At 35.3% G+C, this 21,855-nt stretch overlaps 1 protein-coding gene across 1 annotated transcript in view; it reads right to left on the minus strand.

The window, feature by feature from the left end:
• PHF14 (PHD finger protein 14) overlaps positions 1-21,855 on the minus strand; it is a 162,537-nt gene that overhangs the window by 135,261 nt on the left and 5,421 nt on the right. Inside the window, 2 exon segments of the mRNA XM_065830884.2 lie at positions 10,966-11,110; positions 15,516-16,159. Of these exon segments, the coding sequence (XP_065686956.2) occupies positions 10,966-11,110; positions 15,516-16,159 (789 nt within the window).

Raw genomic sequence — 21,855 nt, forward strand, 5'->3', positions numbered from 1 at the left:
AGAAAAACTCAAAGCATTTTTTCAAATAAATATATTTCCATTTAAATGCAACAAGGAATGCTAAGGAAAACTTTAAAAATCCCAATAAAACACTGTTCAGCTACACTATTTTATGATGATATTTACAAGAACGGTTCTTCATTCCTTTATTATTTTACTATAAGATCCTATATACCATATCCCACTCATCTCCTTCAGTGTGGCAGGCCTAGTGTTTATGTTAGAACTCTCTTTCAATGCAATCAACTGAAGTCTGCTTTGAGTTGGATCAACAGTCTAATCCACATTATAATACAATTTCTGGAATACTAGCACTAAGTGAAGAATCCATGTGTATCATGGGTCAAACGGCAGATTTGTGAGCATCTGCAGGCTTCTCCTGGATATCTCTATCTTTCTCCTTCTCCCTACTCTGAAAATGAGCATTATTTTGAGGGGTTTTTTTTGGTTCTTATTTTAGGAGTTGACTATGCCAGCAATATCTAGTCAACAAATATGCACTCCACTTTTCCACTTGGCATTCAACATCTGAATCAACTAAAAGGGAATATACACAAGAAATAAAAAACATTACTTGCACACTTTAGGGGTTGTAGGCCTGAGTTTTATACTTCAAAACCACAGTATAGTTGGCAGAGCACAGACTGACAGTTTTGAGACATCATATCGGTTCAAAAAAGTTAGTATGCTTCATCAATCATTCTCATTTTACATGGTTTTAAATTACAGCTAAACTCAATCGTTCATTTTCTTCATTCTTCATTATACTCTTTATGATTGTTAAGCTGTCTATACATGCTCAATCACCACAGATTTATGAAAACAGTATTTTTAAGGTCTTTTAGAAGCTTGTTATTTAACTTTGGCACAAGAATAATAGTATTATCACTACTGCAAATGAGAAAAAAGAAAATAGCTTATCAGTACAGAACTGCATGTCTGCAAATGCCACATTTTGAACATTTCCTGTTATTCAATAAGAGAAAAATTTTATTTCATTATCAACACTTAAAATAGAGATTTCACTAAAAGATTAAATTCAACTGTTTATCAAATACAGTGATCAAGTCAACATTTGTGCTTGCCGAGCAGTTAAATTATTAAATTTTGCAATTAAACAGCAACATGATTTGTTACTTTGGTTCATTACCCACTGACTGTAATAAAACAGCAACAGTGCTCTAACTCCCCTTGTGACAGAAACAGAGGTCTGCATTACAGGCTAAAACTACATTCATGAAACAAGCAATAACACTGTAGGAACCATTTAAAAACATAGTCTTCCATTACAGAATTAGATTCATCAATAAGAATTAAAATAAGAAGCCACAATGCTTCTTCTCATCATAAAAGTATTCCAGAATCAAAAGACAAATAATGTGCAGAAATGCATTCACAGACAAGTTTCATTAGGTATATAAAATATCATACAGGTTCCACAGAAGGTAACTCCATTTTCTTTATAATGTGGTACAAGCTTTAAGTAGCATTCCAGAAAGCCATTTTCTAATAATACAATCTTGAACACATGCCAGTAAAGCTACTTTTAAACAATTACACTAACGTAGCAACACACAGCCCATTGATATCGAAGGGTTTATGCATAATTAAGCTTTTTATAATTCGTACAGACTTCTTAACATATTAGCATTTTTCTAAATGTACTTATTCAAAATTACCTAACACTATAGGAACAGTAATACTGTCATCAATCCATCTGGCAAAATAAAATCTGTTTATTCAAACATTGATGCTTCTCCACCAACTGAATATAATTAGATTTGCTTTTCTAACCAGAGTGTCATCAGTCTGCTAAAATTAAAATGGTGACTTACTCAAACTGTCTTACCTTCATTTTGAAATATTTGCTTAATTATACTTATCTGTCATTTATACCTAATTATTTTTTTCTTTCTTCCTAAAAAATAACACACATGTGCAGTATGTATTTCCATCTTTATTGCATGTGTTCACATCAAATATTGTTTCTATAACAGTACAAACCTAGGTCCTTTTTTCAAGCAGGTAAAAAAAGTCTGGATTTTTAACACAAATGCATGGTCCCAATTTGTAGCTTTGAAAAGTTTAAGATCTCTAATAGACAAAGTCTGTTTTGCTCTTTTCCTTAACTATCATTTAGGAAAAGCTAAACACCATATTGTTACAACTAGCAAAAGCAGGGATCATTGGCTAGAGAAAATAGACTAGATTACCATTAATCATTGCTGATAAATACATTGAAACAATCTTGTCTGCAACAGTGGTAAAGAAAAGTAAATCCAGCCCATCACCTTGCTGTCAACTTGATGTATACTGCCAAATAAAGTTATAGAACTAAAGCTGCAGTACAAAACCTTGTTCCCCATGAAGCCACATAAGTATCAAAGAGGTTGCACTCAGGGGTAGCTTTTATACCCCTATACATCGGATCATTACCTTTAACCACAAGGAAAAAAAAACTTCAGTGCAAGGTTTCAGAGAGGGTCCTTTGTACTTGGTTCTGACTGAGTAGTAGAATGGACCAACGTCACTATGCTCCAAAATAAGTCTGAACTCGACATAATATGTCTGGAGAGTTTACTTGCTATGAAGAGTTAGGACTAATGTATGTAAGTAGTGAAACAAAACACAGCTTTATGAACAATACTTCTGAATAGGCAATTAGGTAATGCATCATAAAGAATTTCTGTTCAAGCCTTGGGACCCAACAGATGAAGTTTAAATTTGATCTACTAAGACTTAACAAAATGAAGAGCCGAGTCCCCAAATTAATTAGCAACCACTTATTAAGCTGTATTTTTTGCTAAGAATATGCAACTATTTTAACCCAGAATTTTTCTCATGTTTGCTACAAAAAGTAATTTCCTGCTTTGTTAAGTGTTTGTTAAATGATAACAAAAATCAAAGGAGAGGTCAAATTTTGTCAATGTAATGTCCATATGGATAATACACATCTGTTGAATAGCTGTATTCATGAAATGTCTATAAAGCTACAATCTGTAAGAAAGATGACAAATCTTGCATGTGGTTTTGGCAACAAAAATCACTATGTATATGAATAGAATTAAATTACTTTAAAAACTAGCAGTGAAAGTTCCTTGAAGGCAAAAAAAAAAAAAAAAATATAGTGAATCAAAAAATCACAAGTATCTCAGTTTTTAAATAATATAACATTCATGATTAAAAAACAGCAAAATATCTTGGAACAAAAAAACAACCAATGACATAATATATTTAGCCTGATTTAAAGAATAAAAGATAACACAATGATGATGTCATTTGACATTAAGATGCCAGATGTATTCAGGAGCAGATGTAATATTTGGTTTTGAAATGTACAAGGAACAGAAAGACCCAATTTATTTCTCTTCAGTTGAGATATGAAGGCAAAAAGCAGCTTCAGAACAAAACTCCATTGTAGAAATACATTAATTTTGCTAAATCTTTACATTTCAGTCCAAATAAGTGTACTTGGAACAATGAAAAGCTAAGATCACTATAGTGTTTCCCTGGGACGTGAAAGTCTGAAATCTCTGCTAGTCCAAACCAGAGCAAGTATATTGATCTATTCTCCCATAACCAGCGCTCTGATCACACACGGAAGTTATTCTGGGATAAATACTCAGACTCTTCTGTGCGTTTCTCTGCTTCTATATGTAAACATTACAGTATTCATTGTACTACATGTTTACTAATTCTTCAGCCTAACAGTAGCAGGCCAAAATCGTTCCAACATATTGTAAAATGAAAAAACATCAATACCTTACAGTTTTTCAGGCAATGGAAATCTACTCTTTGGTTATTAATAAGAAACCATAATGAGAACCCTGGCAAACCTGAGTAATGCCACTCACTTGGTGTCTGTAGGCTCAAAAATAAAAATTAATTTTTCAAAATTTCTCAACTTACTGACTTCATTTTTTCTCTTGTTATCACCAGTTGCAATACCAGCTGTCAACAGAAAAACTCATTTGATTAGATTAATATCACATTTTTAAAGAAAAGAATGCTATATACACTTTGCCAAATTTAGGATTGTGGATAAACAGATTACCAAATACATTAAAGCAAGCAGATGCAATAAATTAACTCTAGTGAAAAAGATGAACTTGCAGTTCTAGACCACACTTTCAGCAGCTTCCACTTTCCAATTTCAAGTAACTTTATGACAGACATGCTAAGTTGAAAGTGGGGGGAAAAGTGTTTCTGCTGCATGGCTATAATTGAATTTTTGTGTATTAAATCAGACCTACAGTACAAAAGGCACTTGATAAAAATCCTAAATGCACTTTTGTTCAAATTTGTCTGACAAGTTACAATATACAGATCAAGAGTTCAGAGTTTTTAAAATTGCCTATATTTTTACCACAGTAATACTATTTTATCTGTGACAATTATCTCTTTAAATATACCATTCTAGGATCCCTAAAACTTCAGACTACAACAAAGGTTCAGCTTACTACTGTCTGCCTTCTTTTCCTATGCCAAAAAAATATTTTGGTCCTATTAATAAAAATTTTTAAAAGCATTATTTTCATGATTCTTTAAAATGCATAGCTATGCAGATATAAAGCTGTTGTTGCTGCTGCTCAATAAATCATTTCATTCATGTTTGTTTTCAGTTATTACAACTGCACCTGTGACCTATTCAGCATTAAGTCAACCACAGGCCCTCTGTCTGGAAAATATGTTGAATGAAACAAAACAACTTTTAAACACTTTGCTTAAAATGCATGCTGCCTGTCCTCAATGTTCACAAGAATTCTGAATTCTGGATCTTTAGAACGCACGTGAGAGCCCCTTTTCAACTAAAGATCATTACATCTTCATGTCTGTATATTCTCATATTACTGCATCGCAACTCCATGTCTGCCACCTCCTTGAATACTTCTTACATTAAGCGATAAAACTGCTTTAATACAATATTAACCTATGAATTTAAATACATGAAAGTCAAGAAGTTAAAACCCTCACAACATATACTGTTCCACAAACTGCATCTACATATTGTGATTACAGCCAAATTGTCTATCAAATATATGTAATTTTATAGAGAAAATGAACTTTTTAATTCCCTGATTTTAAAGTCACCATACTCTGTCAATAGCTTATTTCTTATGTGGTTGTCGTTAAAATGAATTTGCAAACACTTTAAAATTATAACATTAAAATACTGGTCTGAAATTTATACCCCTGAGGGACATGGGAAAAGAGACCTAATGCTTGCCTTGGCTGCAACTGTTCCTCTGTCTCTCTGGGAGGGTCATTTTTTGCCAAACAGAACATCCACATACCTTAGCTACACCTACAGATACTCTGAAACATGATATTCACATAAAAATAATGAAAACATGAACTTTAAGGTAAACTGTAGGTTTGCAAAAATAAATGCTGTGAGATCACAGCATTTAAAATACGTCACATCCAGTCCTTAATCGGAACAACAGTTCAGAATAAAGACATTAATCAATTCACACATCATAAATTCAGAACAGCATTTTATTTAGTAAACGGAGAGTACTAAACTACATGATCTCGAAAAATGAATTTTTATACCTGATAGCAGCAAACCAGGGTAAGCAGCAAAATTATAATACAAAATTATTTTACTACACTGTAAATCATATAGTGACTACACTATTGCTTTTAGCAAAAGAAATTTTATTCCCTGCCATACACATCACAACAAAGCAAGAAACAAATAGAAGGGATGGAAAAGAAACAGCATGAAAAATGTAGAACTTCTCGCAGTTAATTCACAGCAACTAACCCAAGGGCAGTATCTGGCAAGTGTAGTACCTGCAGTTATGAAACATGCTGTGATATGCACCAGGCATTTTCTTCAGACACGCTGCAGTTCATAAGTTAAAAACACTGACACCACAGTGGGAGGTGTCCTGCTATTACAAGATCTTACCACAAAAGCGTTTATCCAAAATGACAGATTAGTGTCTAAAGAAGATATTTATAAAAAGAAATCAGAATTATCTCCACAGAGAAGTAAACACTCTGAAAAGCAACAGTGCTACTGCAAATTCAATACGAAAGATTTTTCCCCAGCAATGTAAACATTTTTCCTTTTTTTTTTTTTTAAAAAAAAAGGTTGACATGTGAAATGAGAGCAAATTTTCTATTGATGGACTTAATTAATTAATTACAGGCTGTTTAGACATAAAAGATGAATGTAACGTATAAGAGTGGATACTAATTTAGTGGGTACTATATTAGCATTACTGTATGCTACTTATGCAGTTTCAGAGGCAGTTTCAGATTTATGTCATTTTGAACCACTTATCTGTTCCACAAAGTTTATAGATTTCTGGACATGTGTTTGCAGAGCAAAGACAGCTTTTGGACAAGTGATGCAGGCCATGCAGGTGATATGAACATCACCCAGCACATAGTTGCACTGGAAAGGAAACTGAATTTCTAGCAATCCCAAAACTTGTTTGTAAGGCAAATAAAAGTTTACTAAGGGTCCATTACTTTACTAGGGGTTTTCAGGCACTGGAACAGGCTGCCCAGGGAAGTGGTGGAGTCACCATCCCTGGAGGTGTTTAAAAGGCATTTACACGAGGTTCTTGGGGACATGGCTTAGTGCTAGAGTTAGGTTAGGTTCTGGTTGGACTCAATGATCCTGAAAGTCTCTTCCAACTGAAATGATTCTATGACTCCTGCTCGGAACAGAATCCCCCTCTAACTCATGGCCATGCTGCTCTGTTCCACATGAGCACTGGCAGAGTTGCTCCCAAATGACTTATCGTCCCTCTTTTCCCATGGAAGACCTCATGTAATAGTTGATCAATGCAAACGAACCAAAAGGGACACAAATCATAACAGAATAGGCAGGTGCTGCACCAGGTACTGAAAAAGGAAAAGCCACTAGTACCAAGTGTCCAGGTGTACAAGGATTGAAGCAGCATGCGCAGTGATAGGAAAGCCAAAACTTACCAGAGCAAGTGATAATGGAGATCTAGACACTGCCTGATTTAAAACAGAAGGCAGCTTTAGTTTTCCCTCTGAAAGAGGGTAACAGATTCTTGCCAACAACGATGCTGGCATGCAGCCACTGAGGGGTCACAGCTGAAAGGGTCAGCTTCATGTGAAGGGGACATACTATCACATGTGACGTGCCCTTTGACCAGTAGCTACAAGTAGAGCAAAATCCTCCCTCAGGAAGGAAGGGAGCCCTGGCATGCAAAAGAAGTAGGCTTGACTCAAGGGCAGTATTTTCATGGCTAGTGAATAACTTCATATTAAGTATAGAGGTGGCCACCATAAAGAAAGCTTTTCAGTCACCTAAAAGGTTATGTGAGAGACAGAAACTTCGACTTCAGCAGAGCACAAAGGCACAAGACAAGGGTATAAGACCCTTCCCTGTGAAGTAAAAGTTTATATAACTGTCAACAAGGAGAGAGAAGTCAAGGTCTTCAGGGAAAGAATCAAATCACCAATACCATCATTACGTGGGTCCTTGTGCGGGACACCTGTTGGTCATGAAAGGAATGCACTTCCTTCCAAATACATAACTACAGTGCTATAGAAAAGCAGAGAAAACATAGACATTTGTAATACAATTTGAAATTGTATATAAAAACTACGAAGAAAAACCCTGGGGCATTCCAGCAGCTTTCTTTGGGCATTTCAGGATAGCAGGCATCTCGGGTTTGAGATTCTGGGAAAAGACTCAGTATCAAAATCAGTTCAAAGGAAATGGGCATATTATTCTTCACAGTGGCAGGCAAACATGGGTAAACATCACTGCATCGATTTCTATCCAATTCATAAATATGAGCCTCTTCATTCAATACTGTGCTAGAAACGGCATTTTCAGAAAAACTCAAAACCTAAAATATCAGAACAAGTTTCAGGACACAGCATGGTGTCTGCAGCCACAGCAATCTACCTACTAAAGAAAACCTGCAAAAGTAAGAACAATGTGTTTACAAAATGGACTCACTCATTAATGGAACACATTTTTCAAACTACAACGCAGCTATGTATAGGAGTACAAAGGACTTCTTATAATACAGACTATGTGCATGAAATGGGCACACAGTTAAGAAGTACAGACTAAAGCCAATGTTATTAAGAGTAAAGTTTGCCTCTATTAACATTTATAAAATTATTCTCCAGGTTGCAAGCAATGTTTATGATTAGGTAGTAATTATGTCTTCAACTATTTATCAATTTATATTTGGAAATCAGCTGAGATGAATGATTAAGCCAACAGGAACAAAAAGTAATTGTTGCTTTGCATTTTGGTTTTGACTGCAACTTCTTTATGAGAGCCTGTGTCTTCATTTATTATTCATGAATTTAGAAGTAATACAATGAGCCAATGATCAGGAGTGCAGGAGTGCAGAAAACTCCAAGTTATTGAACAGATGTATACATATGATCACTGAAACAAACTAAAGCTTCAAAGGTTCCAAATTTTTTAATAAAATTTTGATTTGCTGCAAGCAATTACTTAGGCAAATTACTGAAAAAAAGCTCTGATTTGTAATAGTACCTGCTCCTATTGTTATAAAATACTGAAGTACAGAAAAAATACATAAAAATAAATGTTCATTTATAATTACAACTATATTACTATATTTACGACTTGATATACATATCCAGCAATCAAACATACACATAAAACGTCAAGTAAACTTCCAAATGACATTTGCCATAGATTTGAAGTTCAGCTTGTTGCTGCGGAAATCTACACATTTATTACAGTCAGCAATTACTATCATCTACTCATCTTGCCTTGTGTTTTGTTTTGTTTTTTTCCCCCCAAGACCTCACTTATTAAAATAAATTGTAAACAGCTAAACTTTTAACCATAAGTGTGAAAAATTAACCAACATCCTTAGTCAATTAGCTTGTACAGACTGTAAGGACTTCTCAGAATGAGCTAGCAATTTAAATCTTCTGAATTAATCTACTTTGTTGCAATAACAAAAGAAGCATTTACATTGTACTCTTTGTCTCAGTGGGACTACAGGAAATCTTTGCCTATAACACTTTAAAAAGAAGAATGGCAGCAATTACTTTTAGACAGATTTTGAACTAATAAAATTCAAGTGACTTTTGAACTATGAAATTATTTCCCTGTGGAGGAAATACAGCTACAACCTTCCCTTTTGTAGGGACAAAGGTTTAGTAAACTAAACAACATGAGGAAGTGATCTTGTGGGGATTTTTAAGGCAGTCCTCTGGAACAAAAACCAAATTTGCCATCATTTTATTCTATAAAGTCAGAAGATCATTTTTCTATTCCAACCATTCTGTACTTTAACATGACTAACTGTACAATCATTAAATAAATCTTACAGAAGAATTTTCTGGGAGCTCAAAGGGTTTGGAAGTACTGACTTTATATAATGTTTCGGGGATTCTCAAATAGGCATTCAGAACTATAATCAAAAGACACTTATTTTTTCTTTTCTCATGAGTTAATATAAGACTGCACTCAGGGCGGGGGGGAGGCAGGGGACAGCCTATCAAGATTCTATAAAACTAATTTCTAGTAGCTTACTGCATCTCTAATAGAATATTTTCTGCACATCATATTCCAAAAAATTCATGGACAGAGGAAGGAACTCTGCAAGCATACCAAGACATCTAAATTTAGGAGTCTAACACTTGTTATAGTCAACGAAATCCTGACTAATGCCCTCTAAGGCATGTAGAGTGAGATTCAGCTCATCATAAATTAGGTCAACTAAATTGCTCTCTAAGCTCTATCAACAGCTCTGATTAGCTCTTCAAAGGACTGTAACAGGAGTTCAGGAGCTGGAGTACATGTTGACACTTAAAACAAGGCACCTGAACCTGAGGACAGAAATTCCATCCTCAGTTTCCTAATTGTAGTTAAGCAAATAATTGAACTACAGCTCAACTTTCAATCCAGTACGAGGAAAAACAAAGAAGAGTAGGGGGCTTAAGAAAACCACTTCTTACCTGAAACGGCATGCTAAAAAGCTGAAAAGAATTTTAAAATTGTGAGCGTTATGTAACTCGCATAAATGCCTTTTATGCTTTTCAAGAATTAACATCTATCTTCTTTTAATTTCAAGGATTGAAGGAGCCTACTTCATTTGCCTCAGAAACATATAAAAAAAAAAGTGAAGCCCTAAAAAGCAACAGGATACCAGAAATGCTTAAACAGAAAAAACCCAAACAAAACAAAACACACACTTATTAATGAAGGAAAATACAGGTTTTGTTTTTCAACAAAACAGGTATGCCTCTGTGTGTTAGTACCTACCCTACCTTCCGTCTCAGAGCAAAAGTAACAACACATAATACAGCCTCACCTTCCATGTAAACCTGTTAAAATTCCATACGCTCATCTCAGAATTATTCTGAAGTGTTTCTTTAAAACCAAACCTCCTACATTTGTAATATACGTATAGATCAGATTTCAAATCAATTATCTACGTGACAATTTCAGTATGTTTTAACTTTAAAATTTCCCCATTTGAAATTGCCAGTGAAAATTATGAGAAAATTCAAAGCTAGCTGTTCTCACTTATAACTAAATCCCATGGACAATTCCTTCCTCTCCCTTTGCCTTTTCTGTACAGCAAAAACGTGTACAAAACTCCTTCCCATTCTCATGAACTTATATTGCAGCTATGCAATCAAATTTGTATACCAGCACAGGTAAGACAAAAACACATTTAATATAATGTCCTAAGGCTCTGATAATACAACTTATGGCTCCAGTATTTGCACACTTTGATTGATTAAATAGGTATCTATAGACCACGTCCTGCCCTGTAGTTGCTTACATTCGCTTCACTGAAGTAGAAAGAAGATGGTTGTTTCACCACTAAAAAGGAATCATATTACAAAAAGTTACCTGACAGAGTTCAAAAGCTTCGTTTTTTTTGAAGAAAGCAAGTCAACATTTTACTGAAAGCAAAGCATGTGCTTTCCTACCACATTGCAAATGAAGGGTTGCATTACCTTCATGAACTGTTATTCCACAGTTGTCACACTGGATTATTTCATCAGCATCTTCACTGTTATCTCCAAGACAAACACAACAAATCAAAATATGGTCCATTTTCTGGGAACTCCAATTTTGAGACTTCTCAAGGATCAAAGAGTCCTAGTATTGAAAAATGAAGACACATGGATTATGTTAGGAACTTCCATTTTATTTAAGATAAATAAAAGATCTGTTATTTGCTCAATTTTGAACAACACACAAAGGAAAAAAATATGGAAAATTATTTTCACAAGAATAAAAGCTTCTTTGTTGTCAAAACATTTGAGCACTTCATTCACAAATACAATAGCTGGGAGAAAGGATGGATACAATCTGATCTCAATAAACCTAGAGATCTGTTAAGATCCAAAGGTCAGAGAAAGGGCTTATTTCCTCCGACAGAAATATATGTCTTTAAATCATTTATGTTCCACAAAAAGGAACAAATACATACACCTAAGAAATCAATTAGAAGCAAAAATAACACACGAAGGCCAAAGATGACCTTCAAATGTGCCAATCTGAAAACAGCCTGTCAAGTCTTCACGTACGTAAAATATAACAAACTATATAAATAAAATATAAAATATATCAACTCAGTTCTATTTTGTTGTAATGCAAATTTATACACCTCTATGAAAAACCATATGATTTATTCAAGGTATCACAACTGATTTTCTTCTGATTCCATACAGGAGTAAGGATTTGTAGAACAAGTACATGGCTCTGTTTTGGCAACTTCCAACATGAACTACACAACTTAAAAAGAATGCAGTTTTTAATAAGGAATTTCTCTAAAGACACATAGAGAAGTTTTTCGCAAATCAAATAAAGCTGTATGTAAACTTTAATTTTTTCATAAACACCATCTAGGCTTTTTCTTTTCATTGTGAGGTAAAGCCACTGTCTCTTCTGCAAAATCTCACTGCTTTTATTTCTTTTATTTTTATATTCAAAATAAAAAATACTTTTTCTCATTCCAATCCCTAGTTTCTAACATAAAATATAGCATCAATACTGCATCTGTGTAGCCTAAACACCTAAAATTATCTCGAATGTTACCTGAAGTAGGTATTCTTCCTCAGGATTCTTAAAGTCTCACACTAATCTTTGCAATTACTTTATGATAGCCTCTCAATCTGATATAGTAAGTCTCCACACAAAATCTTTAATGAATCTCTAATGAAGTCTCTTTGTAATTTAAGTTTATTTGGGTAGTTATTTGGGGCGGGGGGGTTAAGACCGGAAATCTTTCCTTGATTTTAAAGCAAGATAAAAGGGTGAAATAAAATCATCTCCCAAAGCCGGGCACAAATAGTCCACCTCAAGCAACAGAGGTGGCCTGTTATAATGTTTTTGACCCAGGAAAGGTTAAACACATACTTCTAGCAGTTAGGAAAGGCTTCTGGGTTTCCCATCCATTTTCTCTAAACAACGTTAGGAAACATGACCTAATAAAAAAAAAAAAAAGCTCATCTCGAGGTAAAAAATAAAAGATTATACAACCAGTCACACGGTCATGCTTGCTTACAGGAAGGCCACTATCAGTGAAAAACACAAGATTCTCCCCCACACAGTTCAGACTTACAGGGTATTTCTTCCAACATCCTCCTTTTAGGACAAAGTTGCAAAGCATTTTGAAGAAAGCAAGAAAACTTGCATTTCTTTTTCAAAAATTCTGTGGCCCATCATTATTCAAAATACCTGCATTTAGCTTACCGTTTACACTACAGATAAGAAAATGGCAACAGACACTCCCTAACTTCAGCAGATTCATCATGCAATGGCACAAGCTTCTTAGATGCATCTTTCAACTCTACAGAGATCAGCTTTTTCTGACAGCACCTTTGACTTAAACTGTTATTTGGCTTCAAGAACAGAAGTTTAAAAGCAACCTGCGATCTCTACTGCTAAAGAAGCCCAAGGTCTGGTAATTAAAGAAAAAAAAAAAAAGAAAAAAAAAGCTATTACTTCAAATAAACAGAATTGCGCTGTAAAAACAACACTAAAATAACACTAGCTGTTTAGGCAGTGAGAACATATGGGAAAGAAAATAGAAAGCAATGATGGAATTGGATTCAATGTCAGGATGCTCATCCCTCATGGTTTACCTTACATGAAGACAGCCAACAGGCCAAACAGAGCAGTAGAATAACTTAATTTTCTCTGCAGACACAGAGAGGGAGCAATGTGGAACGTATGCTGCTCCCCTCTGCATTGTCCATGTAGGTACCTGAAAGACCCTGTCCCAGAAGCTGACCCTACATGTCTAAAGCATGGGAACTTGTATGTACAGACGGGAACTGCTGCCAACTCCTGAACAAGTCATGTTCCCACCCAAGTGAGAGAAAGCATTTCAGTTAACTCGCTATATAATTCCCATTTCCATAGTGTTAATGAAGAAAGTGAGCATTTCAAGCTATATGCCTATATACTTCTAACTGTAAAGGAATAATAATAACAATAATAAAAAAAAACATTTCACTGAGAATAGAAGAATCCCACAAAGTGGTAAAAATTATAAAAAACGGAAAAGCCCCATTTATTTACTAATGATGCTTTACCCTAGAAAAGAAAGCCAAGTTTGTTTTCTGTGTTTAACACAGTAGAAAAGTACATAGTATTTCATTATAGTATAGGTTAAAATACTGTATGTGCAGACCTCAACATATTTTTGTAAAATGTAGAAAAATAAAATAAAAATCATACAGAAACAAAAACCAAACAATTCACCCCTAACAAGTAGGTAAAGGAAGAATGCATATTAAGAACACTAGTACATGTTCAGAGTTGATTACCTGAACATTCTTCATAAATTATGCATTCGGACATCTGTTTTTCTAAGAAATTAGCTTCTGCATGCAGTGCAATGAGATTTTGCTAAACTTGTCTGCTAGACAGCGGTGTTTTTTCTATAATTTTAAAATATTGTAGTACTTGAGACTATACTATTACAATACAGTTGAGTATCAAACTAAAAATTACAGTCTGTAATCTACTGTAGATACTCACTGTTGCAAGACTTGTTAAAGTCCTATTCATAAACAGTAGTCTGCTCTACGTGCAGTAAAGCTAAACTATCAGTTACAAAATTATAATTTGAACTTCAAAATCTTCAAATTTTGATTTTATCTTTTGATCAGTGTTCTAAATCCATGACAAGAACAGACTCTGAGCTCCATGTATATTAAGCTTTGCAAAAGGTATATCAGAGACAGCTCTCTTGATTTTCCAGTCAACAGAAATTATGGACATATTCAAGAATATATCCCTAAGAAAGTCGACCATTCTGGTATGAGAAACAGCTCTGACAGAAAATTGCCTGTTTCTATTTGATGTTCTGTTCATCAGTATTGGTTCTGATCATCAGCACTTTCAGCTCCTGAACCAAGAGAATATGGGTAACAATACCAGAATTAGAGAGCTAGACAATGAAAGAAGATGCCTATACAAAAAACAAAAATACTCCAGAATTATGCTTTTTTGTTTCCCAATTACAACTGTTACTAGCAATAAAACCAGCACAGCTCATTCACAATCATATATATATAATATACATAATAAAGTATCTGAAACAGAGACAACTGGTTCTTCCAAATACTCTGTTCAGGTTCCTATCATTCTACACACTAAAATAAATATTAAACGAAACAGCAGAACTTTAGTGTCATACCTCTATCATCTATCAAATCTTACATTGACTTTGACATTATTTCCTGAAAACTGAATGCAGATTTATGAGCAACTCTTTTTACTTTGTTCAGAACTTTGCTACTGCAGGACATGAAGTCAACCATCCTGACAACCTAATATCTTAATTTTTCCACAAGCACAATATTTAACGAAACAGTAATTGTGCATAGGATAAAAAAGAGTTGCATTTTCAAACAACATAGAATTATCACATTCCGCAATCATAAGATATTTATTATCATAGTTCCCAAATGCTTTTTAGTACTGTAAGAAAATACTTCACTCATGTTGTGAGCATTATAAGCAAACGCAACATAAATTATCATCATTATCCTACTTGATTTTAAAACCAGTGTGCATATTTCATTATTCAGAATTCTTCTATTGATGAACTTAGTGTTCAGACTTCGATGTTTGTCACAAAGACCTAGGATCAAGAATAACCTATCATTTAGCTATTTTATGAATTTGTCACAGATGCCTTTTCATGTTTTAGAACATTACAGACATGTAACATTTATGCTAGAACAGAACTAAACTAAAAGTCTCACTAATACATGTTGATTTGCATATTGGACCTCCGATTTGCTTTAGAATTAATCTGACCCCTGCTAAAGCCAAGAGAAATCACTTTAGTGGCATTAGATTGGCCAAATGGTACAAACAAGGTTATTTAATTTGCAGTGCCCATTTAGCACAATTTTGCTGTAAACACAATTTCCTGTAAACACAATTCCAGCCAATCAGTTTAACTTTTCAAATTAACAGAATAGCTACTGGGGAGTAGTCTCCATTTGTCAACAGATATATTATAGAAAGTTGGTTGCACTACCTCATTACTCTTGCTTTGTGAAAGAGCCAGGCTATCATTTGTCAATTCCTCATCATCTGCATTATTCCTGTTAAGAACTTTACTCTTCTTCTTCTTGGATCCTCCATCACTAGCTGTGCTGCTATTATCTTCTTCATTACCTTCCTCATCATTGTCATCCTCATCACTCCCGCTCCCATCATCTTCATCATCCTCGTTATCTCCATCACTCCCCTCTTTTCGCAATGCATTTTTTCCTTTTTTTTTCTCAGCAGTGGGCCGCCAGTCATTGTCATCTTCACTATCATAGTCATCCATATCATTTAGTTCTTCCATCGATACAAAATCCAGCAAAGGTCGGTTCCTGCGCAAATTCCATTTTTTTGGTTCATTTGTTTGTTCATCAGCCACAGCATCAATTTCAGCTGCCTTCTCTTTCTTCTTTTTTGGCTTTTCTTCTTCATCTTCTTGCTCTTTCTTTTCAGTTTTAATTACCTCTTTGTCTGCTGTTGGCACTTCTTCTTCAGTGGAGCTTTTTGGCTGTTGCTCTTCTACTTTCTCTTCTGCCGCTTCTTCCTCCAAGACATTTTCTTCTGATTCAGTACAGGAACCTTCACCACTGTCCTTTGATGCATCTTCACTCCCATGACCACTTCCTTCAGAATCTGTTGAGCACATGAAAATTTAAAAAAGGTTCCAAAACAAATGTACCCCCAAAAAATAAAATCTGTTGAAGTAAGCTGTTAAACAAAAGAATGATGCATGTTCCTCCCTCATAAGGTATTCCACCTATTTTTTCAGTTGGTGTCCAAATACTGCTATTTCGAGTGGTATGTTGAGAATCTGTTAAACATGAGTGCATTTCAAGATGGCAAAAAAAGATGACAGAATTGATTAAATGAATGTTAAATGCTCCTTTGAACTGTAGTTCAGATTAACAATAAGCAGTAGCAGAGAATAATCTCAGTGTGAAGCCATATCTTAAAGAAAGAGCATTTCAGTTTTTAATTTCTGGAACTGTGTTCTAAATCTTCAAAATAAAAGAGCTATTCAATAGAAGAGATCTAAAATTACAAAATGAAGAGTTTATGTAACAAGTATTAACACTAGTATGGATAATCTTTCACACACATCCATTTTTAGTAGAAATTTGGTATTTTGGTTTGGGGGACTCTTCAAAAATTTCCTTTTACTTATCAATCCCACATAAGATATATCGCATTCAGTGTTGCAGCTGCACAACAATTAATAAATCCTAATCTTATACCACTGATAAGGTATTGTTCTGTGTGTACTGTTTCCATTACTTGAAACAAACTAAACTATGCAATAGAAAAGGATTTGTACCAAAAAAAAAAAAAAATCACAAAAATGTACTATAAAGTTCATGTAAAAAATATTGAAAAAGATTACAAGTTGTTAACTTTTACAAACATCATCCACCTTGACTGTCTCTTGTACCCACTTAGTACTTTTCATTTACAGTATTTAGTTTTAATGAAGAAAAATCTCAGAAAATATTTTTTTTTAATTATCAAGAAAATACGAAGTTGCTTGATCCAACACAGGGATTAATTAGGCAATAGCTACAGTTTTCAGTTTGTTTACAATCATTACCAAGTTCTTGATGCACTGTCACATAAATGCAAAGGAGAAAAATGTTGATGCTTGCAAATTAAAAAAAAAAAAAAATCTTTAATCACTTTAGTTACAAAAAAAAAAAAAAAAAGAAAAAAGAAAAAAAAAACACACCACCAAACAAACAAACCTCAATATCACCTTACACAGAGAATTCCTGTGCACATTCATCTCTGCATAAAGCCAAATAACAAACAGTGGGGTCAGTGTGCCACAACATGGCATTTAATGGCATTTATTTCCACCCCACAGGACACTGCCTATGACTCAGTAACTCAGCAGTTACTTCAAGGTTTGTCGTCTTCTGCTTACGTGAAAGTATTTGATGCAGGGAATATATAACTATCAAGAAAAAAATCCATCGGTCCTACTACTAGTGAAGTGGACACTGGTGTTATCAGCCCCCTTAGAAGCTAATAGAAAGTAACATTTTCCTGCAAATGTTCTACCCTTTAGAGAACCGGAAAAAAAGAAAAAGACTGTAGTGACAAAAGTTATTGTACAGTCTTTTGAGAAAATTCAGCCATTTCCCTATGCCCACCAGCATTAATGATAGTAATGGAAGTACAACATAATTAACTGAAGTTTCAAAATAGCAGAACACCCTTCAGGCATGGCCAAGAAACAAAAAGCAGTATGAACTAATATGCAATCTAAAAAAAAAAAAAAATAAATTACAGTAGCTTTGTTTGGATACCTGTTCATGGAACTATTAGAGTGGGTCCAGAGAAAGGCCACAAAAATGGCAAGAGGGCTGCAATACTTCCTGTGAAGACAGGCTGAAAGAGTTGAGGTTGTTCAGCCTGGTGAAGAGGAGGCTCTGGGGAGACCTTGTAACCTTATTGTGGCCTTTTGATATACAAAGGCAGTTTATAAGAAAGAGAGACTTTTTACGAAGGCCTGAAGTGACAGGAAAAGGGGGACCGGTCTTAACTGCAAGGGGGTAAGGTTTACATTGGACATAAGGAAGACATTTTTTACAGTGAGGGTGATGAGGCACTGGAACAGGTTGCCTGGGGAAGTTGCAGATGCCCCATCCCTGGAAGTATTCAATGTCATATTGGATGGGACTCTAAGCAACCTGCTCTAGCGAAAGACATCCCTGCCCATGGGAGATGGGTTGACCTAGAGGATCTTTAAAGGTCCCTTCCAATTCAAACCATTCTGTGATATTTGCCAGCTCTCACAAACACTTTACAAGTAGCTCTTAAAGCGAGACTCTCACACTATACGTTTATAGTATAGATTAAATGCCACGTGTGTTAAAATGAGTGCAAATATACACCACTTGTCTCACTGTAAATAAGGCAGCACAGGGTTTTGCCATATTAAAATTCATTTAACTGGATTTTTAAGGTAATTTATATTATTTTCTTTTTATTTACTTCCTCACCATAACTCCATGACAGTCATTTCTTCAGATGCTTTCATTGCGCTGTTCCATTTCTAAATACACTTACACTTCTTGCGAATTTAACTTTCTATTCAATTTTGGGGGAGATCTTAGTCTGAGTACAGTTTGATCTTCAACAGCACTCTAACAACAGTGATTCTTGTACATCAATATGACACTGTGGATACGCTCTAGCTCAGAGGTGTCAAACTCATTTTCACCGGGGGCCACACCAGCCTCGCAGTTGCCTTCAAAGGGTTGAATGTAATTTTAGGACTGTATACATGTAGGAGTAGTTACACTGTAAATACACCTAAATGTACACCTAAAATTACATTACATTAAGTCCTTCGAAGGCAACCATGAGGCTGATATGGGTCCCGGTGAAAATGAGTCTGACATCCCTGCTCTAGTTGCTTTATGTCATGCAAACAATATAAAGCAGAGAGCAAATACACATTAGTTTTATTCACATCTCTCCTTTAAATTCTCTTTGCCTTCTGTCTGCACATGATGCTTTGTGCTCTCCTTTCTGCATTCACGTACACACCAGAGAAACCTACAGTAAGGAATATCCCTCTTCTGTTTGAATGCATCCACCGTGATAGGCACTTTTCTAAAAAGAGCTGTCCTGTGATAACAGCTATTTTTGCAGGTGTTCTTCTGTCAGATGGACTTTCAGTTAGGAAGAGGCTGTAGTATGCTATTTTCTCCTTGAAATAAATTGTTAAAGAATGGCTCTTTCAAATCGGCAACCATATCATGTCATTCCCTATGGGAGAAAAGTCAAGTTACTTTCAGTGAAAGATGCAGTCAGATACACTGTCAAGTAGTGAAGAATATAGAGTTCCACTGAGAACAAATATGAGAGATAACAGTTTTGAGAAAAGCATAATTTATTTCTGTACACCTTGTATCTTCAGCTCTATTGAGTACAACAGCAGGTGGCAGTCAAATCTAAAGAGGGTAATTCTTAGGGACAGACATTATGATCCGGGATTATCACAAGAAAAAAAGTAATAAAGATAAACAAAAGTGACTACCAATATCCACTTCAGCTTTGGGGTCTTCTATAATACGTACTATGCAAAAGACTCCAGGGGAAAGCTGCTGACATCAGGATAGCAGTTTAAAAATTCCTCCCACGGTTTTGCAGGACCATTTTACAGGTAAAGTTAAATATGGCACTCCATGATTTTTTTTTTTCTTTCAATATTCTGTGAAAATCCATGTATACAGAGAGTAACTGCTCACACAAGACAGGCTGATTCTTCAGTGCAGTATTTAGCTTAACAAGCAGCTCTGTAAAAAGCAGCTTTATTGTTTGGTTTTAAGTGAAGTCTGAAAGATGAGCTAGTTAAAGGAAATCACAGACTCAATTTCAGGCTTGCCTCTTCCACTAACAAAGCCTAACCAACTCCAGAGAGCAAAAGTGAAGCACCTGACATCATTTTGGAAAGGTTTTGGTTGTTGTTGTTGTTGCGTTGTTTGTTTTATTTTCTTATTTGCACTGAGTCCTGTCTGGTTGAGTCTTACCCAGGTGCTCAAAGCTACACACCATGAATACAATCTAGGACTCTAGAACATTGAAAAGGAGTGAAAAACCTGAAAAACTGAGCACGCAATACGGAAAACAACCACCATGTCTGAAGTTAGTCCTACTAAATAACATTGTTTAATAATAATCTATAGTCATCCAGCCCAAAGTGTGCTTCAGAATACCCTCTTTTCAAGAGCGGTAACAAAAAACAGGCTACAGGTGAGGTTAATTCTTTTGGGGGTTAAAGCCACTGGATCACCATCAGCCTGCCTAGTGGTCCCTTAGCCTCTTTCTCCCAATCACAAGGCAGACAACAAGTCATTGACACGATGTTGTGAAATTACCCAGGTATCTCTGCTAAGAGACCATAATTTTAAAGACTCCAAAATACCTTAAGAAAATGCTTAAACTAACTAGAAAGTTCTGACATTAATAACTGATATAAAAGTAAGGCAGGAAAACCTAGATCGTATAAGGAAAATACAAACTTGTAAATTCCTAAAGGCAGAGCTGTGTAACTGGTAAGTTCCTGATCACATTTGTCAATCACACTAAAGCCACAGCGGTTCATTATACTAAGACTGATACAACTATATTGAACGTAAGAACTGAAAAGGCTTAATACTCCACTTTCAACATAACTTCAAAAAAGAGAACTTAGCATCAGTTGGATATAAGCCACTGGCTTTCTATGCTATTTTCCTGAGTATGACAAATAAACATTGGTAGGCTACCGACAATTCAACATTGGTAAAGCTGGCAGACAAAAAAATGGAACTGCCCAAAGTAACAAAACTAAGCATATACAGAACAAAACCAATATAGGTTAAGATATTACTACTCTAAGGAGAGAAACTCACTTCTCAAGTACTGTTTGGGAAAAATGTGTCTAAATTCTGTATTAACTGCATATGTAGATTGGGCAGAGTAGGAAATAAAACTGATCACTGATCCGTGATTACACTTGTTTCAGAAGTGTTTAACTAAATAGAAAAAAGGATGGAAGAGGAACATAAATGAAAGTTGCTTAGTAAGCAGTTTCCTCACTTCTACACTAGCAGTAACCCTATCACGGCTTTTAGCAGATGCGTATTCAAGTTGTAAAAGCACTCAAAACTGAAAGTTTCCAACTTTGACTTGAGTCACCGGGAACTGCCTTATTTACAACATTATAACACGCATGGAATTGATTACCCTACCTCCTGAATTTGCTTAACATTCCCAGTTTCTGATACTGTCCTCAACTGTTTTTAATGCTATCATACTTCACTTGCTTGGGATGAAGGATTGCATGCCACATGACTTCCCTCAGCAAACCTGCAGGCCTAAATAATCCTTAAAACTGGATTCCAATACAAGTTATTGAACAATGAGCTAGAATAGATATTTTTCCCAGAAGGGAAATGACATCTGGGAGACAGTTGAACATGTGTCTGGGGCATGTTAAGTCGAAGTCTCTCAGGCACTATAACAAGTATATGCTTAAGAAACACTTGAAACATTCTGTCCTCACCGAGCATATCAAAGACCCTCAGAGGAGGTCAGGCTGCAAACAGACCATCCCACCAAGGTGGAGTTAATAAAGCACAGAACCTTCTCCACGTGGCAGGAAAAACACAAGAGATGGATATATGCACAAAAAAGAGGAGATGTAAAACAATGTAGGAGTAGTAAAGTAGGAGACCATGAAAATCCTGTTCGAGATCAACTGAACAAGCAGAATGACACTGAACTGGTGACCAAGGGTTCTGTAAGGGACAGACAGACTGGAAAGACAAGGCACAAAGACT

This window comes from Patagioenas fasciata, chromosome 2 (genome assembly GCF_037038585.1).
Source record: "Patagioenas fasciata isolate bPatFas1 chromosome 2, bPatFas1.hap1, whole genome shotgun sequence".
Taxonomy (NCBI): Eukaryota; Metazoa; Chordata; class Aves; order Columbiformes; family Columbidae; genus Patagioenas; species Patagioenas fasciata.